Source organism: Ranitomeya variabilis, chromosome 2, assembly GCF_051348905.1.
Source record: "Ranitomeya variabilis isolate aRanVar5 chromosome 2, aRanVar5.hap1, whole genome shotgun sequence".
In the NCBI taxonomy this organism is placed as follows: domain Eukaryota; kingdom Metazoa; phylum Chordata; class Amphibia; order Anura; family Dendrobatidae; genus Ranitomeya; species Ranitomeya variabilis.
The window spans coordinates 382,813,296-382,830,740 of record NC_135233.1 but is presented as its reverse complement, the minus strand read 5'-3'; the positions used below and the strand labels follow the sequence as shown (position 1 = coordinate 382,830,740).

Below are 17,445 nucleotides of genomic sequence, written 5' to 3'. Positions count from 1 at the left end.
ACTGTCCAGGAGTATGCGGATGCTTTAGTCCAGGTCTGGGAGGAGATCCCTCAGGAGACCATCCGCCGCCTTATCAGGAGCATAATAAATAACACAACCTCAATGGCATCATGTCAGCGCCACACATGTCATTCAACACAGATATGACAAGAGCCACACAACAAAAGAACCCGCTCAGTGGAAGATATTGTAACTCCGGAGAAAAAAGAGCAATCAGGTATAAAAATATGAAAACATTTTATTAGTGAATGATAAACAGGAAAACATACAATAAAGTGCATAAAAAGTAGCAGGGGAGGACCCAAAGGGAAACCGCAGGACTCCAAAACTGAGTGCCCAGACACTAGACGCACAGCACGAGTTCAGCTCTCAATCTAGCATAAAGTGCACAGTGCATGGTGCAGTAACAATGCCGCATCTAGGCAGCATGTCCAGTTTTTACCCCATCAGTAGCCGCATAGTGCTGAGACAATATAATAATAAATGACCCCTAGGGGTGGAATGCTTACCAGGCAATAAGTTAAAGGAGTCCCGGGCCGGGTGTGCGTGTCCCGACGCGCGTTTCGCGGGTAACAAGCCCCGCTTTCTCAAGGGAATATAACAATAGCCCAGACAGGACCTTATATTGGCCTTTGACCTGACATGTGACATTATGCCGGCCAATCACAGATGGGGTTAGCGGCGCATGCGCACCGCGATTGCCAGACTCTCGGCCAGAGAAGCAGAGCGTCATCGTCGTCACATGAGAGAGGGGAGGAGGAGCAATCCCCCGTCTCATGGAAGAGGATAAAGACGCGCCGCTGCACAGCCGAGTGCCGGCACCGCAGCACGCACGCGCACCCCCACTGCGCCACCACTGTAGAATGTATGTACACAAAACGTGTCTGAAAGTGCAGAGAGACAATCCTAAAAGACAGAGTATAAATACTATACATGTAAATGCAAAACCATATAGGAATAAGATATGCCGGTTCCAATGTGATCTGGAGTATACGGCGTCGCATGGTGTCCCATCTTTTATGCATATTCAGACACTCCAGAAGCAGAAGTATTTCAAACATGGGCGGGTTGATGGTAAACAGCCATATCCAATAAAGGTATCATGCCTGGGGTAACAGAAATAATGAAAAATAGACAAAAACAAAAAAGGTTAAAAACAGTGAAATAAAAACAAAAACAAAAACCACACGCCCAAGCCCCAAGGAAAAGGCAAGAAGACAGGAACAATAATTTTTCTTTTTTTTTAAAGGAATAAATATACATCTCTGTGTGGACCAAAAAATACTCAGAGAAAGGAGGAAAAAGAAAGTGACTCATTTAATCCTCTTGGGGTCATGGTGTCTAGAACCACAATCCATTTAGCCTCTACCTGTGCAAGTATTTTTTTGTAATTCCCCCCTCGGATCCCCAGGTGAATAACGTCGATACCCCGCACCATCAATGATGTGGGGTCACATCCATGAAATTGCCTGAAGTGGCGCGGGATGGTTTTAAGGAGGGATAGATCAGTCACTGTCCTGGCCGCGCCAATGTCCCGCACGTGCTCACGCACACGTACTCTAAGTTCTCTTGATGTCAAACCGATGTAGATTTTTGAAAAGCCACACGTGGCATAATAAATGACATTGGTGTTCCCACACGAAATACGGTGCCTAATATCGAATTCTCTTTTACCATCGGATGATTTAAATGTGGTACATCGCAGGACATTCGCGCATGCCAGGCAGTGACCACAGGGTATGGATCCAACAATGGGCCCTCTGGACCCAAACGGATTAACTCTAAATGGAACATAATGACTTTTCGCCAGAAGGTCTTTTAAATTTTTTGATCTCCTGGCAGTCATAGAAGGACCCATCCTTAATGATGTTTGTAAAGAGGGTTCAGCCCCCAAGATGGACCAGTATTTTTTGAGAATATTACGCATCTCCTCCCATTCATGATTGTAAGTCGAGATATACCTAATCGGGCCATTGTCACGGGTCCCTTTTCTCGTCCTTGAGGGCTGTAGTAGATCATTACGAAAGGTCTTTCTAGCCCGTTGGTAACCCCGTTTGATGCATCTATTCGAGTAGCCGCGCGCGGAGAACCGTGTTTTGAGATCCGCACACTGGCTCTCGAATTTTGCATGACGAACAGATCCGCCTCATTCTCAGGAACTGACCAACCGGGACGGCCCTAATCGTAGATGGATTATGAGCAGAGGATGCATGGATAAGTGCATTAACCGATGTTGATTTGCGATAAACATCCGTCTGGATGTGACCAGTATGGTCCACCTCAAAAGTGACATCCAAAAAATTTACTTTTTTGATGTCATAGGTATAAGTTAGACGGACATTTAAAGCATTCTGGTTAAGTGTCCCCATAAATTCCCCGAGCTGCTGCACCGTCCCGTCCCACAAAAAGAAGACATCGTCTATATAACGATGCCAGCACAGCACATGGGAGGCGGCCCGTGGGCCCTCGTCCCCAAACAAAAATCTCTCCCAGGAACCCAGGAAGAGATTTGCGTACGAGGGCGCACAGGCCGCGCCCATGGCTGTGCCACGCGTCTGGAGGTAAAAGCAATCTTTAAAGACGAAGTAATTGTGGGTAAGGATATAGTGCAGCAACTCGAGGATAAGCTCACAAAAAGGGCCGTCCCGGTTGGACGCACCGAGGAACAGGCGGACAGCCTCAATACCATGTTGATGATTAATGCAAGTATATAGGCTTTCTACATCTGCTGTCACCAGCAACGTGTCATGATCCACAAGAATGCCATCAACCCTCGCCAGGGCGTCCGTCGTGTCACGTACATAGGATGGAAGTGTTTCCACCAAAGGTTTTAAATAAAAGTCTATAAATTGGCAAATCGGATCACATAGACTGCCGATTCCTGATACTATAGGACGCCCAGGGGGGTCGACGGCATTCTTGTGGATTTACCTTGTGGATACCTTATCAGGAGCATGCCCAGGCGTTGTATGGAGGTCATACAGGCACGTGGAGGCCACACACAATACTGAGCATCTTTTCCTTGTCATGAGGCATTTCCACTGAAGTTAGATCGGCCTGTAATTTGATTTTCCACTTTGATTTTGAGTATCATTCCAAATCCAGACCTCCATGGGATATTCATTTTGATTTACATTGATAAATTGTTATGTTTTATTGTTCTCAACACATTCCAATATGCAATGAATAAAAAGTTGCAACTGGAATATTTCATTCAGAGATATCTAGGATGTGGTATTTTAGTGTTCCCTTTATTTTTTGAGCAGTGTACTTGGATAAGAATACAGTAATTAACCAGAGCCAGCATGGGTTTGTAGCAATATTTTTTAAATTAGATAAGGGAACTGAAGGTAAATAATCAAAGTTGGAGATGATGCAAAGCTAAGAGATAGCTAAAGGTACCTTTACACTAAACGACTTACCAACGATCACGACCAGCGATACGACCTGGCCGTGATCGTTGTGTGGTCGCTGGGGAGCTGTCACACAGACAGCTCTCTCCAGCGACCAACGATCAGGGGAACGACTTCGGCATCGTTGAAACTGTCTTCAATGATGCCGAAGTCCCCCTGCAGCACCCGGGTAACCAGGGTAAACATCGGGTTACTAAGTGCAGGGCCGCGCTTAGTAACCCAATATTTACCCTGGTTACCATTGTAAAAGTAAAAAAAAACAAAAAACAGTACATACTCACATTCTGATGTCTGTCACGTCCCCCAGCGTCCACAGGGTTAAAACTGCTTTCGGCAGGAGCGCTGCTAATATGCATGTGCTGCTGCCGAGAGCTTCCCTGCACTGAATGTGTCAGCGCCGGCAGTAACAGCGGTGACGTCACCGCTGTGCTCTGCTTTACGGCCGGCGCTGACACATTCAGTGCAGGGAAGCTCTCGGCAGCAGTGCATGCATATTAGCAGCGCTCCTGCCGAAAGCAGTTTTAACCCTGAGGACGCCGGGGGACGTGACAGACATCAGAATGTGAGTATGTACTGTTTTTTTTTTTTTTTAACTGTTACAATGGTAACCAGGGTAAATATCGGGTTACTAAGCGCGGCCCTGCGCTTAGTAACCCAATATTTACCCTGGTTACAAGTGAACACATCGCTGGATCGGTGTCACACACGCCGATCCAGCGATGACAGCGGGTGATCAGCGACCAAAAAAAGGTCCTGATCATTCCCATCGACCAACGATCTCCCAGCAGGGGCCTGATCGTTGGTCGCTGTCACACATAATGAGATCGTTAGCGGGATCGTTGCTACGTCACCAAAAGCGTGACGTTGCAACGATATCGTTAATGATATCGTTAACACTAGAGAAGACAAAGGATTAAGAAGGATTTAGATAAGCTTGAACAATGGGCCCTGACTAATAGAATGGTATTTAACAGGGAGAAATGCAAGCTTCTACACTTGGGCAAGAAAAATGAAAATTACATATATCTAATGGGAGGAATAGAACTAATCAACAGCACGTACGTATGAAAAAACTTGGGTATACTAATAGATCACAGACAGCACGAGTCAACAATGTGATGCAGCAGCAAAAAAGGCAAACACAGTTCTAGGATGTATTAAGAGAAGCATAGGGTCTAGATCACGTGAAGTAATTATCCCCTTCTACTCCTCCTTGGTCAGGCCTCATCTGGAATACTGTGTCCAGTTCTGGGCACATTTTAAAAGAGACATTGAAAAACTAGAGCAAGTTCAGAGAAGAGCTACCAGGATGGTGAACGGACTGCAAAGTATGTCCTACGAGGAACTGTTAAAGGATCTGGGAATGTTTAGCTTGCAATAAAGAAGGATAAGAGGAGACTTAATAGCTGTCTACAAATATCTGAAGGGCTGTCACAGTGTAGAGGGATCATCATTCTCATTTGCACATAGAAACACGAGAAACAATGGAATGAAAATGAAAGGGAGAAGAAACCGATTAGATATTAGAAAAAACTTTTTGACAGTGAGGGTGACCAATGAGTGGAACAGGCTGCCACGAGAATTGGTGAGTTCTCCTTCAATGGAAGTCTCCAAACGGGTTGGACAGACATATGCCCGAGGTGATTTAGTGAATCCTGCATTGAACAGGGGGTTAGACACGATGACCCTAGAAGTCCCTTCCAACTCTAACATTCTAGGATTCTATGAGTCCCTGCTCATCTGCAATTTTTTTCTCAGCTCAAATCAGGATGAGAAAAAAATGACAACATGCTGCATTTGGTCACGAATTTCAGACGAGACTCGCCAACGCAAGTCAATGGGTGCGAGAAAAAAATCTCATGGCACTCAGACCATGTGAGTGCAGACCAATTTTTACACAACTATGTCCTAGAAAACCAGACATTTTAGCAGCCACACACAGTAAAATCACATCGTGACCCAACAGAATAGATATGTATACATAGAGTAGATAGATATAAAGATGTCAATGACATATTTAATTAGTACAGTGCTTGTGTAGCTCACTGTACATGTCGTTTATTAATAAAAAAAATTCTGAAAAAAATGGCGTGGGATCCCTTGACATTTTATTAACCAGCAGACGGAAAGTCGACAGCTGGGGGCAAATGTTTATAGCCTGAGAAGGGGGTATTACCCGTGGAGCTTCCAATGCTATTAATATCAGCTCACAGTTGTATACTTAGCTTATCCTGTAAAAATGGGGGACCCCCTAAGAAATGGTGTAGGGTCCCCGTATAATTACTAACCAGAAAAGGCTAGGCAGACAGCAGCAGGTTGATATTAATAGTCTAGGAAGGGTTTATGGATATTGCCCCCCCTCCCAGACTAAAAACATCAGCTCTCAGTTGCCCCCAAAAAGGTGCATCTAAAAGATGCGTCAATTCTGGAACTTAGCCTCGCTCTTCCCGCTTGCCCTAGTGCGGTGACAAGTGGGGTGATAGTAATGGGGTTGATGTCAGCTTCGTATTTTCAGGTGACATCAAGCCCAGAGGTTAGTAATGGAGAGGCATCTATAAGACGCCCCCATTTCTAACCCGATAGTCATATTGTTAAAAAAAATAACACCCAGAATAAAGTCCTTTTTCCCACGGGAAAGCAGCTATAAACAGCTATTGTTTTTATCTTTTTTATTAAACCGCTTTTTAACATATTAATATATCATTTCTATTGCTGATTTCTCCTGTAACTGAGACTGGTATATTAGTCACAGTGACAGGTGAAATTCAGCCTTCTGGCTGCATTGCATAGCTAACGGAGTCTTCTAGGACACTGTGACCCTATAGCTTCTGCTCTCTCCCCACATGCAGAAATCATAAGGGCACTGTGTATGGAAGAGGAAGTACACACAGTGCTTCTTGAATACTATTTACACAGCATTTGTTCAGCGCTGCGAATACATTCATCAGGAAGGCAGAGATGGTAATAAACCTTATCTGCTTCTCTGTTGAGACTCTGCCTGTGTCTTTCTCTTGAGATCCTGCAGGATCTCATTTAAGAAACTTACTCTACACTGACATTTTAGAATGTTAGTGCAGAGTCAAGCGTGGACCGCCCAGACGTTGAAACCTTTGTGCACACAGTTTCTGTGCCCCGGTGCTTAATAATTGTCACGTGGTCACAGGATAGTTTGTATCCCAGTGTTCATCTCGTCTCATCCATATCCAGGACGGTCGCACATGGATCCTTGGATGGATGCAGCCGGCACCATGTGGGAGCTGTATACACCTGTATGCAGCGAGCGCCCCTTAGTGGTGTGTGCAGGACATAGACATTTTTATCATTTGTCTACATCCTCTTTCTGTCCTACAGACATTGACCTGCTGACACCAACCACTTGTCGCAGCGCTGACACATTGGGTCAGTGATTGGCTGCAGTGGTCATGACCACAGGACTGAAATAGGAGGCTAGGAGCTTAGCAGCGAAGAACGGTTGTCGTGCTCAGAGCGCGATATGGCAGAGGACGGCGCCACTCATCAGTCCACAGCGCCACAGTATAGTAGGGCGATATACACGTATAAAGTGTTAAAATACAACACATTCCACGATTTGAGTAACAAAACACGACTGATGAGTGACACATTAATAGTATTATCAGGGGTTAGCACTGGTTTAATTTCAATACGTCAAACGAGAAGTCTACAGAAAATGAAAAAAATCCTCTCAGGTTTAGCCTTTTTATAAGGAGGGGAGGGGCTTTCATTATTGGCTGACCCTTCTCATTGGACAGTCATAGAAAACGCGGGAACTGTGAGGTTTTCCTTGACAAAGCACTGATTGGCTGATCAGGGTCGCTGGGTGGGCGGAGTTTCCAGGTCCACCGTTGCCAGGTCTCTGTGAGAAGCCCACCACCGCTCGCCGGAAGTGACGTATGACCGGAAGCAGGTAAAAGCTTCCTGTTATTCTGTCTTTTTTTTTTTTTTTTTTTTTCACCGAGCACCGGAGTTTACGTGACGTAAGTGACCGGTATAAGAGCGGGCGATGCTAATGGCCGCCTGCATGTGATGTATGTTCCTGCAGGGAGCGCTGTGTGCAGGCTGTGGAACTACAATGACCAGCGTGCAGTGTTATGGAGAGGGCTATTGTACTACAGTGCGGCCCCAGCCTGTAGCATTGCCCCCTGACTATACTGCTGAGCCTGGGAGTGTGTGCTGGGACTTGTAGTGCAGCTTCATATGGTAACCCTCTCTCTTAGATGGGGGGTGGGTGGGCATGCTGGGAGTTGTAGTTCTGCAGAATTCGAAAACCACATGGTTCCCCTGCTGGATGAGAGAGGAGCAGCTGTGGAGAGACTATGAAGGTTGGGGGTCCCCGGGATTTACAACGCATTGGGGGTCCCGGGGGCAGACCAGGAAAGTTGGACCTGCCGGGGCAGTCTGTGTGCCGGGGTCCCCCCACCTGGAACTGTCTGTGCGCTGGGGTCCCCCCGGGGCCGTCCGTGTGCTGTTGTGCCCCCTCCGAACTGTTAGTGCGCTGTTGTCCTACCTACCCCCCCACCCACGGGGCTGTTGGTGCGCTGTTGTCCCACCCCCGGGGCAGTCCGTGTTAAATTAAACCCCCCCCGGGGCTGTCCGTGCGCCGTTGTCCTAACCCCCCATCCTGGGGCTGTTTGTGTGCTGTTGTCCCACCCCCCGGGGCTGTCTGTGTGCCGGGATCCCCCCTCCTAGGACTAGGGGCACTAGGGGGACTCCCCTGGGCCTGTCTGCATGGAGGGTGTATCCTGTGATGTGTTAAGACTTGACTTTTATTGAGGAGACTCCGTTTATGTGCACAGCTCTATCCTCACAGCTGAGGGTTTGTTACAATTGTATCCAATCTAAACCACAAGGACTCCAAACTGACACACTGTAACAAACAGACAGAGTTATAGAGGTGGCTGACAGCACTCACTCATTCGGGCGCTCGTTCCATATCCAGGGAACCCTCCTGGGTAAAGCATCAGTATTGTCACAGAAGAACAGCGCTCCACCGGGTGTAATAATCCAAAGAAATCTTTATTTAGCCATATAGCATCAACAGCAACGTTTCGACCATTTGCTTGAAAAAGACCAACATATGGTCGAAACGTTGCTGTTGATGCTATATGGCTAAATAAAGATTTCTTTGGATTATTACACCCGGTGGAGCGCTGTTCTTCTGTGAGAATACTGACACTGTAACAAACAGTCACTGGCAGCCAGCAGAGGTAATGGAAGTGGTTAAAAACGAACTGATCAGATGAGCGGTCAGACGCTGTTCACTAGTCAGTTTTTATTTCACTGTTTGCGTGTGCAGAATGTAAACATGATGAACGATGTGCACACAATTGTTGAAGCAGATCTGCATCAAAATCCTTCTCAAAACCTCATTGCTGTGAAAAATCCACTTTGCTGCTGATATCAGGAGTCTTTTCAGCTTTTTCTGAAGAGGCTTTGAAAAAAAATCCTGGAGAGGGAGAAAGAGCTGTCGCTTCTGTCATTTATTTGAAAGGAAACATCAAACTAGGCAGCAACCAATCAAAAGGCTGCAAAAAAAAAGAGCTGAAAATCCGCCACAAAATGAATCATTTTCTGAAGAGTTTTCCACTGACAAAAAAGTCACTTTTGATCGCCTCCAAAAAATCTGTGAACATCTCCTTACAGGACTTCATTGTTTTTTTTTTTCTTAAAATGTTTTTATTTAGTTTCTGTTCCATCTGCTATTCATTTTTTTTTTTTGTTCTCTGACTGCACAATTTTTTTTTTTTTTGTTCCATAAAAATAATGGAACAGTACAGTCCATTGGAAATGGATCAGTTGTTAATTAGCAGATTACTTTCTAAGTGCTGCCCACGCCCAACGCTGGGGACGCCGCTAGAAAAATGCAAACAAAACCCAAGTTTACGTTTTCAAACTGATCCATCAAATGGAAACGTTAGAATCTGTTGGAGTTTGTTTCAGTTGGATGGATTACGAACCGATCTGAGACGTGTGTACAATATATATCATGGGAGATTTCTGCCGGCTTGCAGTGCTGGGGGGTCCTCCACTGAAGGTCACCGATGATTCCCTTCAATTAAAGGGATTCTGCTGTAAGTTTAAACATTCAGTAATGAAGCACACATTACTTGCTTAACAAACAGGCAACCCCCACATCTATTCATGCTGTCTAGCAGCAGCAAATCATGCAGTTGCGTCGACATAAACTAAATCTCCGAGCACGCTGAATACTCTGAGACCACCCGAGCATGCCCGGAGAAACTCGAGTAAGGAGAATATGCGCTCATCGCTGCTTAAGATATAATGGAGGAGACGGGTCTGAGCTAAGATTATGTGCTGCTCTTTAACTGTCAATCCCATGTACTAATATTTCGGGACTGGATCGCCTCCTCCAGAACTACATTCTGTTTTATAGCTGCTTTTTGTGCACTCCCATTTTCAGATGATGTAGGAAGTTGTTTCGCTTGCCCCCTTCCTCCATCAGTATCTGACTGCATTCAGTATGCGTCCTGTTTTTAGATTATATATTCTTTGGTTGTAAGATCTTAACTTTTTTTTTTTTTTCCCCCCCTCGTAGACCGGCCGGTGACAAGATGGCGACTCCAGTGAGTGCGCAGTGCTCCAGCAAGACGTGGGAGCTCAGTCTGTACGAGCTGCACCGCACACCACAGGTACGACACCGGCTTGAGAGGGTTGTAGGTTCTTGTATACCGTGTAGTGGACGTTGGGTAACAGTCACTGATGTGTCTGCAGGAGGCCATCATGGACGGTACGGAGATCGCGGTGTCCCCTCGGAGCCTCCACAGTGAGCTCATGTGTCCCATCTGTTTGGATATGCTGAAGAACACAATGACAACCAAAGAATGTCTGCATCGGTTCTGCTCGGACTGTATCGTCACTGCGCTGCGCAGCGGGTCAGTATAACTGCGGCATCCAGATGTATAGCTGTAGACACCACTGCTAGCGGGATGAGGACTGCACTGGATAAGTCCTGATAGGAGCGGGTTCTTTTGCTGGGACCCTCAACTGTTAACTTGGCTGTTTATTACTGGCCATAGAATATAATAAAGATCTCGGCTGGAGACTGGTTAGTTTACTGTTTTGCCTGTGGATAGAAGTCTCATCTATTTGACATCACAGATTATAGGAAGGTAAAGTGTGTGACCTGTGCTATCCCCTGACACAGGCTTATCACTCTATGGCATCATTGGTCTGATGTCTTCGTCCATGAGCTTATATGAGGCTGTATCGCTCACTACATGCTCCCATAGGGGTCCAGTAAAAGTCTAAATGAAGAGCCTGGATAAAGTGATGTACATCTCACAGAGCCATGATCATTGTCACTTTTTATCCCTAGGAACAAGGAATGCCCCACATGCAGGAAAAAGCTCGTCTCTAAACGGTCCCTCCGCCCTGATCCAAATTTTGATGCATTAATTTCCAAGATCTACCCTAGCAGAGACGAGTATGAAGCACATCAGGACCGAGTCCTGGCAAAGCTGAGTCGGCTGCACAATCCGCACGCTCTGAGCAGCAGCATCGAGGAGGGTCTAAAAATGCAAGCCATGAACAGGTAGAGCAGAAGTGTGAGGACCCGAGAGCGAACGGGAAACATCCAGACCTTTCTGACTTTTCATCTCCTATATTTAGGGCCCAGCGAGTGCGGAAACACCAGCAAGAATCAGACAACACAACATTCAGTGGCGGAGAAGACAACTGTGACAGCCGCTCGCACGTCAGCAACCCGTCTGTGCACAGCAACCAAGAGGCAGGGCCGAGCCGCAAGAGATCCCGAGCCTCGGAGGATTCTGGGGCAGAGCCGGACATGTCGCACGAGGGTGGGATGAGGAGTCCGGATCCACAAGGAATGGGAGAAGCGGGCAGTGAGATTGAGCTGGTGTTCAGGGCCCATCCTCTGCTGGTGGAGAAGGATGGCTACAGCCAAACCAGGTGACGCCTCTGAGCTCGCACATATTGACACCATGCAGCGTGGATTATTGGGGTAACTCCAGGTCAAATTCATTGAATTTTGAGTGTACTGATGCCCTGATTGATGCATCTCATACTGGCCCCATGTGGGAGGACTCGGCTCAGATTTGCAGGATTTGACCACTTCTCCTTCCTTCAGGTATGTGAAGACCACGGCAAACGCCACAGTCGATCATCTTTCAAAGTATTTGGCTCTTCGCATCGCCCTGGAGGAGCAAGCTCAGAGAGGAGGAGCGGACGGAGTAACCCTGGGGGAGGTCAGCGAGAAGCAGTATACAATATATATCTGTGCGGGGGCTGCAGGAGGACAGTACACAGTGAGTACATACCGGGCCGTACCTTATGTAAAGGACGTATAGATTTGTGTGTTCGCCAGACACGCAGAACAGGCAGCACCACTGCGGTACTCGCCTCGGTTCTGTGCTCCATATAACCAGTATACAGGCCGGTAAATGGGTCCCGTCCACTCGTCGTTACTCTACAGATGCACCTACTGTAATAGCGGCGATCAGACCCTTTTAGGTTATACTTGCTGTATTTTGTATTACTTGTCCATTGCCCCTTTTAACCCCTTAGTGACGGAGCCAAATTTTTGAAATCTGACCAGTGTCACTTTATGTGGTAATAACTTTGCAACGCTTCCACAAATATCAGTGATTTTGAGATTGTTTTTTCGTGACACATTATACTTTATGATAATGGTAAATTTAGGTCAATATGTTTTGTGTTTATTTATAAAAAATATCAATTTGAGAAAAATGTTAAAAAATTAGCAATTTTCAAAATTTGAATGATGGTCCCTTTAATCCAGATGGCCATACCATAGCAAACCATTAATAAATAACATTTCCCAAATGTCTGCTTTACATCAGCACCATTTGTAAAATGTTATTTTATTTTGCTAGCATTTTAGGAGGATTAAAAATGTTGCAGCAGTTTTTCATTTTTTCAAGGAAATTTACAAAATTTATTTTTTTAGAGACTTATCCATGTTTGAAGTGCCTTTGGGGGTCTCATATATTGGGAAACTCCCAAACGTGATACCATTTTTAAATCAGCACCCCCTGACATATCGAAAACTGCAGTCAGGTAGTTTATTAACCCTTCAGGGGCTTTACAGGAATTAATGCAAAATTGCATGACAGAAATTAAAATGTGTATTTGGAGCGCCCCCACTGCCGCAGGGCCGAGGGGTACCCGGTACCGGGCCTCTGTCTCAGTTCTGGGGTTGTCACGGTGGCTAGACCCGGCCCGTGACCCTGCTGAGGGGCGTCCAATGAAGGTGGAGAGTGATGCTGTTGTAGTGTAGTGCCGGTCGCAGTAAATAACAAGGACACCAGGTTGCAGTCTCCCCACCTCTTCACTGAAGGCTTCAGGATCCTCAGTCCGAAATACGGTTAACCAGGCTGCGTGAGTCCGGCCGGTCCGATGGCACCTCCAGAGTTCCCTTTGCAGGTGGAAATCTGTGCCTACCTTCTAGCGCTTGTGTGTTGTAGTCCTTCCCCGCTGTGCCCACGGGACAGTCCCCACAACTGCCGTATCTGCCCCCGAAGTTCCCTCACAACTCGATTATGATGTTCTGTTTCGTCCCCCAGATGATATGGCCAGGACGCACCCGCACGACTGGCAGGCTCGGAGGTCTTCCGGGACCCTAGAGTCACCCCTCTCCAGATGTTGCCCCCTGTGTCTGCCTAGGTGATTTTGGGTGAGACAGCCCGCCTAGAACCGACTGTCCCACCGTAGGTTTGAAGCAAGGCCTGGAGCTCAACACTTCCGCGGCGTTCCGGCCACCAGCTACGCGCCCCAGCAGGATGTTGCCTCGTCTTACAGCATGACCCCTACCGGTGATTCTCCTTGTTGCGTTGATCTCGTCTCTCACTCAGCACAACAAACCTCGCCTCCTGTCCCTTCCTGGGGTACCGCCGAAACGACGCGCAGGCGCGGTCCCGCAACGCTCCTTCGGTTCGCTAGGCCTCTGTCAGGATCCCACCCCTGACAGGGACCCCCCTGAATCTTCCCCTGCAACACCCTCTGCCACAGGATGTTGCCTGGTTCCAACCCAGTCAGCTTCTCCCTAACTTCCTATCTAACCCCCAGTTTTACCAGATTGTGAGGAGTGGCCTAATACATAGCACCCTTAGCTCCCCCTGGAGGCCAGACTGTGAAGTGTATTGGTGTCTGTGATACCTGGTCAGGTGAACTCCTTCAGTGCCATCAGACGTACCATAGCCCCCCTTAGCGGCGGAGCATCAGTACTGCAACGACCAGGACTCTGGGGCGCTGCATATTTTTATCACCTAAATGCCTCTAACTTCTGAACAGATTACTACAGTCGTTAGATTCTTAGGCCACTATTTGGTCGTGATTTGCCATTGCAAACATCAGGACCAGACAATCATGATCTAAGGGCACCAATTTGGATAAAGAGGAAGCCCCCACACTCTGTTAACCATTTATATGATGTAGTCACTATTGACAGCAGCATCTAAGGGGTTAAACAGATATGGATGGTGCAAAAACTGATCGTGGCTAATGCAGCAAGTTGTCAGCTATAGTGGACAGCCGACAGCTGCTGGATTGTCACCTGAATGGGGAGGCTATTCTCTTATATCTCAGGTCAGTTAAAAGACGTATTGGCTGTCATTAAGGGGTTAAACTCTGATGCACTTGAGGTATAGTAGAATCATAAATTCAGCTCTGGATGTGACTGGAGTCTAAAGGGCACGATGAGTAATGTGTGCAGATGCATCTGGTGTAATGATGCCTCAGTTTACAGTGGGCCTCAACCTCGCTACATGCAAGAGGGTGAAAATAAAGCTTTAATTTTCCTTTTTTTCCTTTTTGTCCTCAGACTCTGAATGGTTCGTTAACGCTAGAGCTGGTTAATGAGAAATATTGGAAGGTGAGTAAACCCCTGGAGTTGTACTATGCCCCAACCAAGGAGCAGAAGTAACACTGACTCCTGGACCTTTTGAGAAGATGGACTGGAAAAAAAAGCAAAAATAAATCAAGACTGTTTCTGTTGTGTGACTACAGCAGAGGGGGGTGCGCATCAAACTGAGAGACCTAAAGTAAAAAGGCCAACATTGTGACACCACCTCACCTGCAGTGACGCTTGTACAGACGAGGGAGCCACTGGTGCAGTTGTTACAACCCCCGGCGAAGGAGCACAATAAAGACACAATGGACCCCGCCATGGTGGGTGGGATCCTTCCCTGTAGCAGCTTTGCTTCCCCGGTCTGCATCATAAGTGTCAGCATCACGCTGTGCCCCGGCATCCACCGCCCATCACATGTCGTCGCCCTCATCCATTGTGCTCCTTGTTTTCGTGTGGGATCTCATTAATTTATATGACATATACTATATTCTGCTGGGATTTTCCTAAGATTGTAATAGGTTTTTTATTTTATATATATATACTAGGTCATTTACTTTTTTAGAATTTTCTTTGCTTTTTTGTGTTTAGGAAAATTTATGACAGCAGCAGCAATATATAATTTCTCTACTGAGTCTAAATGTGGTCTGATTTTATGTAGTAAAAGCGACTTTATTCCAGGATTGGTTCTGTTCATCAATGAACAGGTGAGAGTAAAGCCCTGCCCGTCACCGGTGTGTGCATCTACTCCAGGACTGGTTCAGACGTGATGAAAGTGCTGCAGATTTATTGATGTCAATCTAGAGCAAAATGCATGGCCGGGCAAGTTGGTTAGATTTTAACAAATCTACATGCTGCAGATATTGTCTGCATGGATTTTGAAAATGTGTGAATTTTCATACAAAAATTTTGTAGCAGATACTGAACTCATGAATTCTGCTTGCAGCCACCACTATGGGGAGCTCCCTGTATAAAGAGATATATAAGATCCTGTCTGCAGTCACCATTAGGGGGAGCTCCCTGTATACATAGATACATAAGATCCTGTCTGCAGCCACCACTAGGGGGAGCTCCCTGTATAAAGAGATACATAAGATCCTGTCTGCAGCCACCACTAGGGGGAGCTCCCTGTATACATAGATACATAAGATCCTGTCTGCAGCCACCACTAGGGGGAGCTCCCTATATACAGAGATATATGATAAGATCCTGTCTGCAGCCACCACTAGGGGGAGCTCCCTGTATAAAGAGATACATAAGATCCTGTCTGCAGCCACCACTAGGGGGAGCTCCCTATATACAGCGATATATGATAAGATCCTGTGTGCAGCCACCACTAGGGGAGCTCCCTGTATACAGAGATACATAAGATCCTGTCTGCAGCCACCACTAGGGGGAGCTCCCTATATACAGAGATATATGATAAGATCCTGTGTGCAGTCACCATTAGGGGGAGCTCCCTATATACAGAGATATATGATAAGATCCTGTGTGCAGTCACCATTAGGGGGAGCTCCCTGTATAAAGAGATACATAAGATCCTGTCTGCAGTCACCACTAGGGGGAGCTCCCTGTATAGAGATATTAGATAAGATCTTGTCTGCAGTCATCACTAGGGGGAGCTCCCTGTAGACAGAGATACATGATAAGATTCTGTCTGCAGCCACCACTAGGGGGAGCTCCCTGTAGACAGAGATACATGATAAGATTCTGTCTGCAGCCACCACTAGGGGGAGCTCCCTGTATACAGACATACACAATAAGATCCTGTCTGCAGCCACCACTAGGGGGAGCTCCCTGTATACAGAGATGCATAAGATCCTGTCTGCAGCCACCACTAGGGGAGCTCCCTGTATGCAGAGATACACAAGATCCTCTCTGTAGCAACCACTAGGGGGAGCTCCCTGCGTACAGATACATAAGATCCTGTAGTTGTAGTTTTGCAACAGTTGGAAACCCGCCTTACCTTTTGTATATCTGCAAAGTTGGGGTCTGAAGAACTCGCAGATTACATTTTTGTTTCATTGGACGGTCACTTCCTGTAAGGAGAGCGCTGCAGATTTACCGTTGTATGTATGGTAAGCTCTCGCATGCCACAGCCGTGCGCTGTCGCATATGGTGAGATCTCTCATCTAGGAGTCGGGTTCTGCTGTCCGTCGCCGTATGGTGAGCTGACACATCCCTGGATTGTGCTTGTCTGCTGTTGTCGTAGTGTGAGATCTCGCAGTCCGGGGTCGTGCTCAGCCGCCATCGCTGTAGGGCGAGATCTCGCAGCCCGGGGCCGCGCTCCGCCGCCATCGCTGTAGGGTGAGATCTCGCAGCCCGGGGTCGCGCTCAGCCGCCATCGCTGTAGGGTGAGATCTCGAAGCCCGGGGCCGCGCTCAGCCGCCATCGCTGTAGGGTGAGATCTCGCAGCCCGGGGCCGCGCTCAGCCGCCATCGCTGTAGGGTGAGATCTCGCAGCCCGGGGCCGCGCTCAGCCGCCATCGCTATAGGGTGAGATCTCGCAGCCCGGGGCCGCGCTCAGCCGCCATTGCTGTAGGGTGAGATCTCGCAGCCCGGGGTCGCGCTCAGCCGCCATCGCTGTAGGGTGAGATCTCGCAGCCCGGGGCCGCGCTCAGCCGCCATCGCTGTAGGGTGAGATCTCGCAGCCCGGGGCCGCGCTCAGCCGCCATCGCTATAGGGTGAGATCTCGCAGCCCGGGGCCGCGCTCAGCCGCCATTGCTGTAGGGTGAGATCTCGCAGCCCGGGGTCGCGCTCAGCTGCCATCGCTGTAGGGTGAGATCTCGAAGCCCGGGGCCGCGCTCAGCCGCCATCGCTGTAGGGTGAGATCTCGCAGCCCAGGGCCGCGCTCAGCCGCCATCGCTGTAGGGTGAGATCTCGCAGCCCGGGGCCGCGCTCAGCCGCCATCGCTGTAGGGTGAGATCTCGCAGCCTGGGGCCGCGCTCAGCCGCCATTGCTGTGGAAGAAACCTCACTGCATCCCTATATAAATGTCGCAGTGAGCAGAGTCTCTGGGGTTTTATCCTTCTGTTTCACATCAAATTATATTTAAACTTTCCACTTAAAGTGAACCGGTCACCAGTTTTTGAGTATCCCAACAAATGCCACCACTTTTCTCGCTGTTCTGCATTGAACAAATCATTTCATTGCCTCCTGTCTCCCCCGTACAC

At 47.7% G+C, this 17,445-nt stretch overlaps 1 protein-coding gene across 3 annotated transcripts; it reads left to right on the top strand.

Moving 5' to 3' along the window:
- Positions 1 to 7,245: 7,245 nt before the first annotated feature.
- RING1 (ring finger protein 1) lies at positions 7,246 to 14,955 on the top strand. Of its 3 annotated transcripts, none has more exons than XM_077286226.1 (7): positions 7,246 to 7,338; positions 9,988 to 10,081; positions 10,164 to 10,324; positions 10,768 to 10,983; positions 11,061 to 11,360; positions 11,539 to 11,716; positions 14,251 to 14,955. In XM_077286226.1, the coding sequence occupies exons 1-7, from the start codon at positions 7,325 to 7,327 to the stop codon at positions 14,350 to 14,352; spliced, it is 1,065 nt and encodes a 354-aa protein (XP_077142341.1). In that variant the 5' UTR covers positions 7,246 to 7,324; the 3' UTR covers positions 14,353 to 14,955. The 3 variants fall into 3 exon arrangements, with proteins under 3 accessions (XP_077142341.1, XP_077142342.1, XP_077142343.1); XM_077286227.1 differs by lacking the exon at positions 7,246 to 7,338 and adding an exon at positions 7,342 to 7,408; XM_077286228.1 differs by lacking the exon at positions 7,246 to 7,338 and adding an exon at positions 7,424 to 7,631.
- Positions 14,956 to 17,445: the final 2,490 nt, after the last annotated feature.

Coding starts and splice junctions, on each gene's coding strand:
- RING1 (XM_077286226.1), top strand. Junction 10,082..10,163: donor AGCTGCACCGCACACCACAG/GTACGACACCGG, acceptor ATGTGTCTGCAG/GAGGCCATCATGGACGGTAC. Junction 10,984..11,060: donor AAAATGCAAGCCATGAACAG/GTAGAGCAGAAG, acceptor TCCTATATTTAG/GGCCCAGCGAGTGCGGAAAC.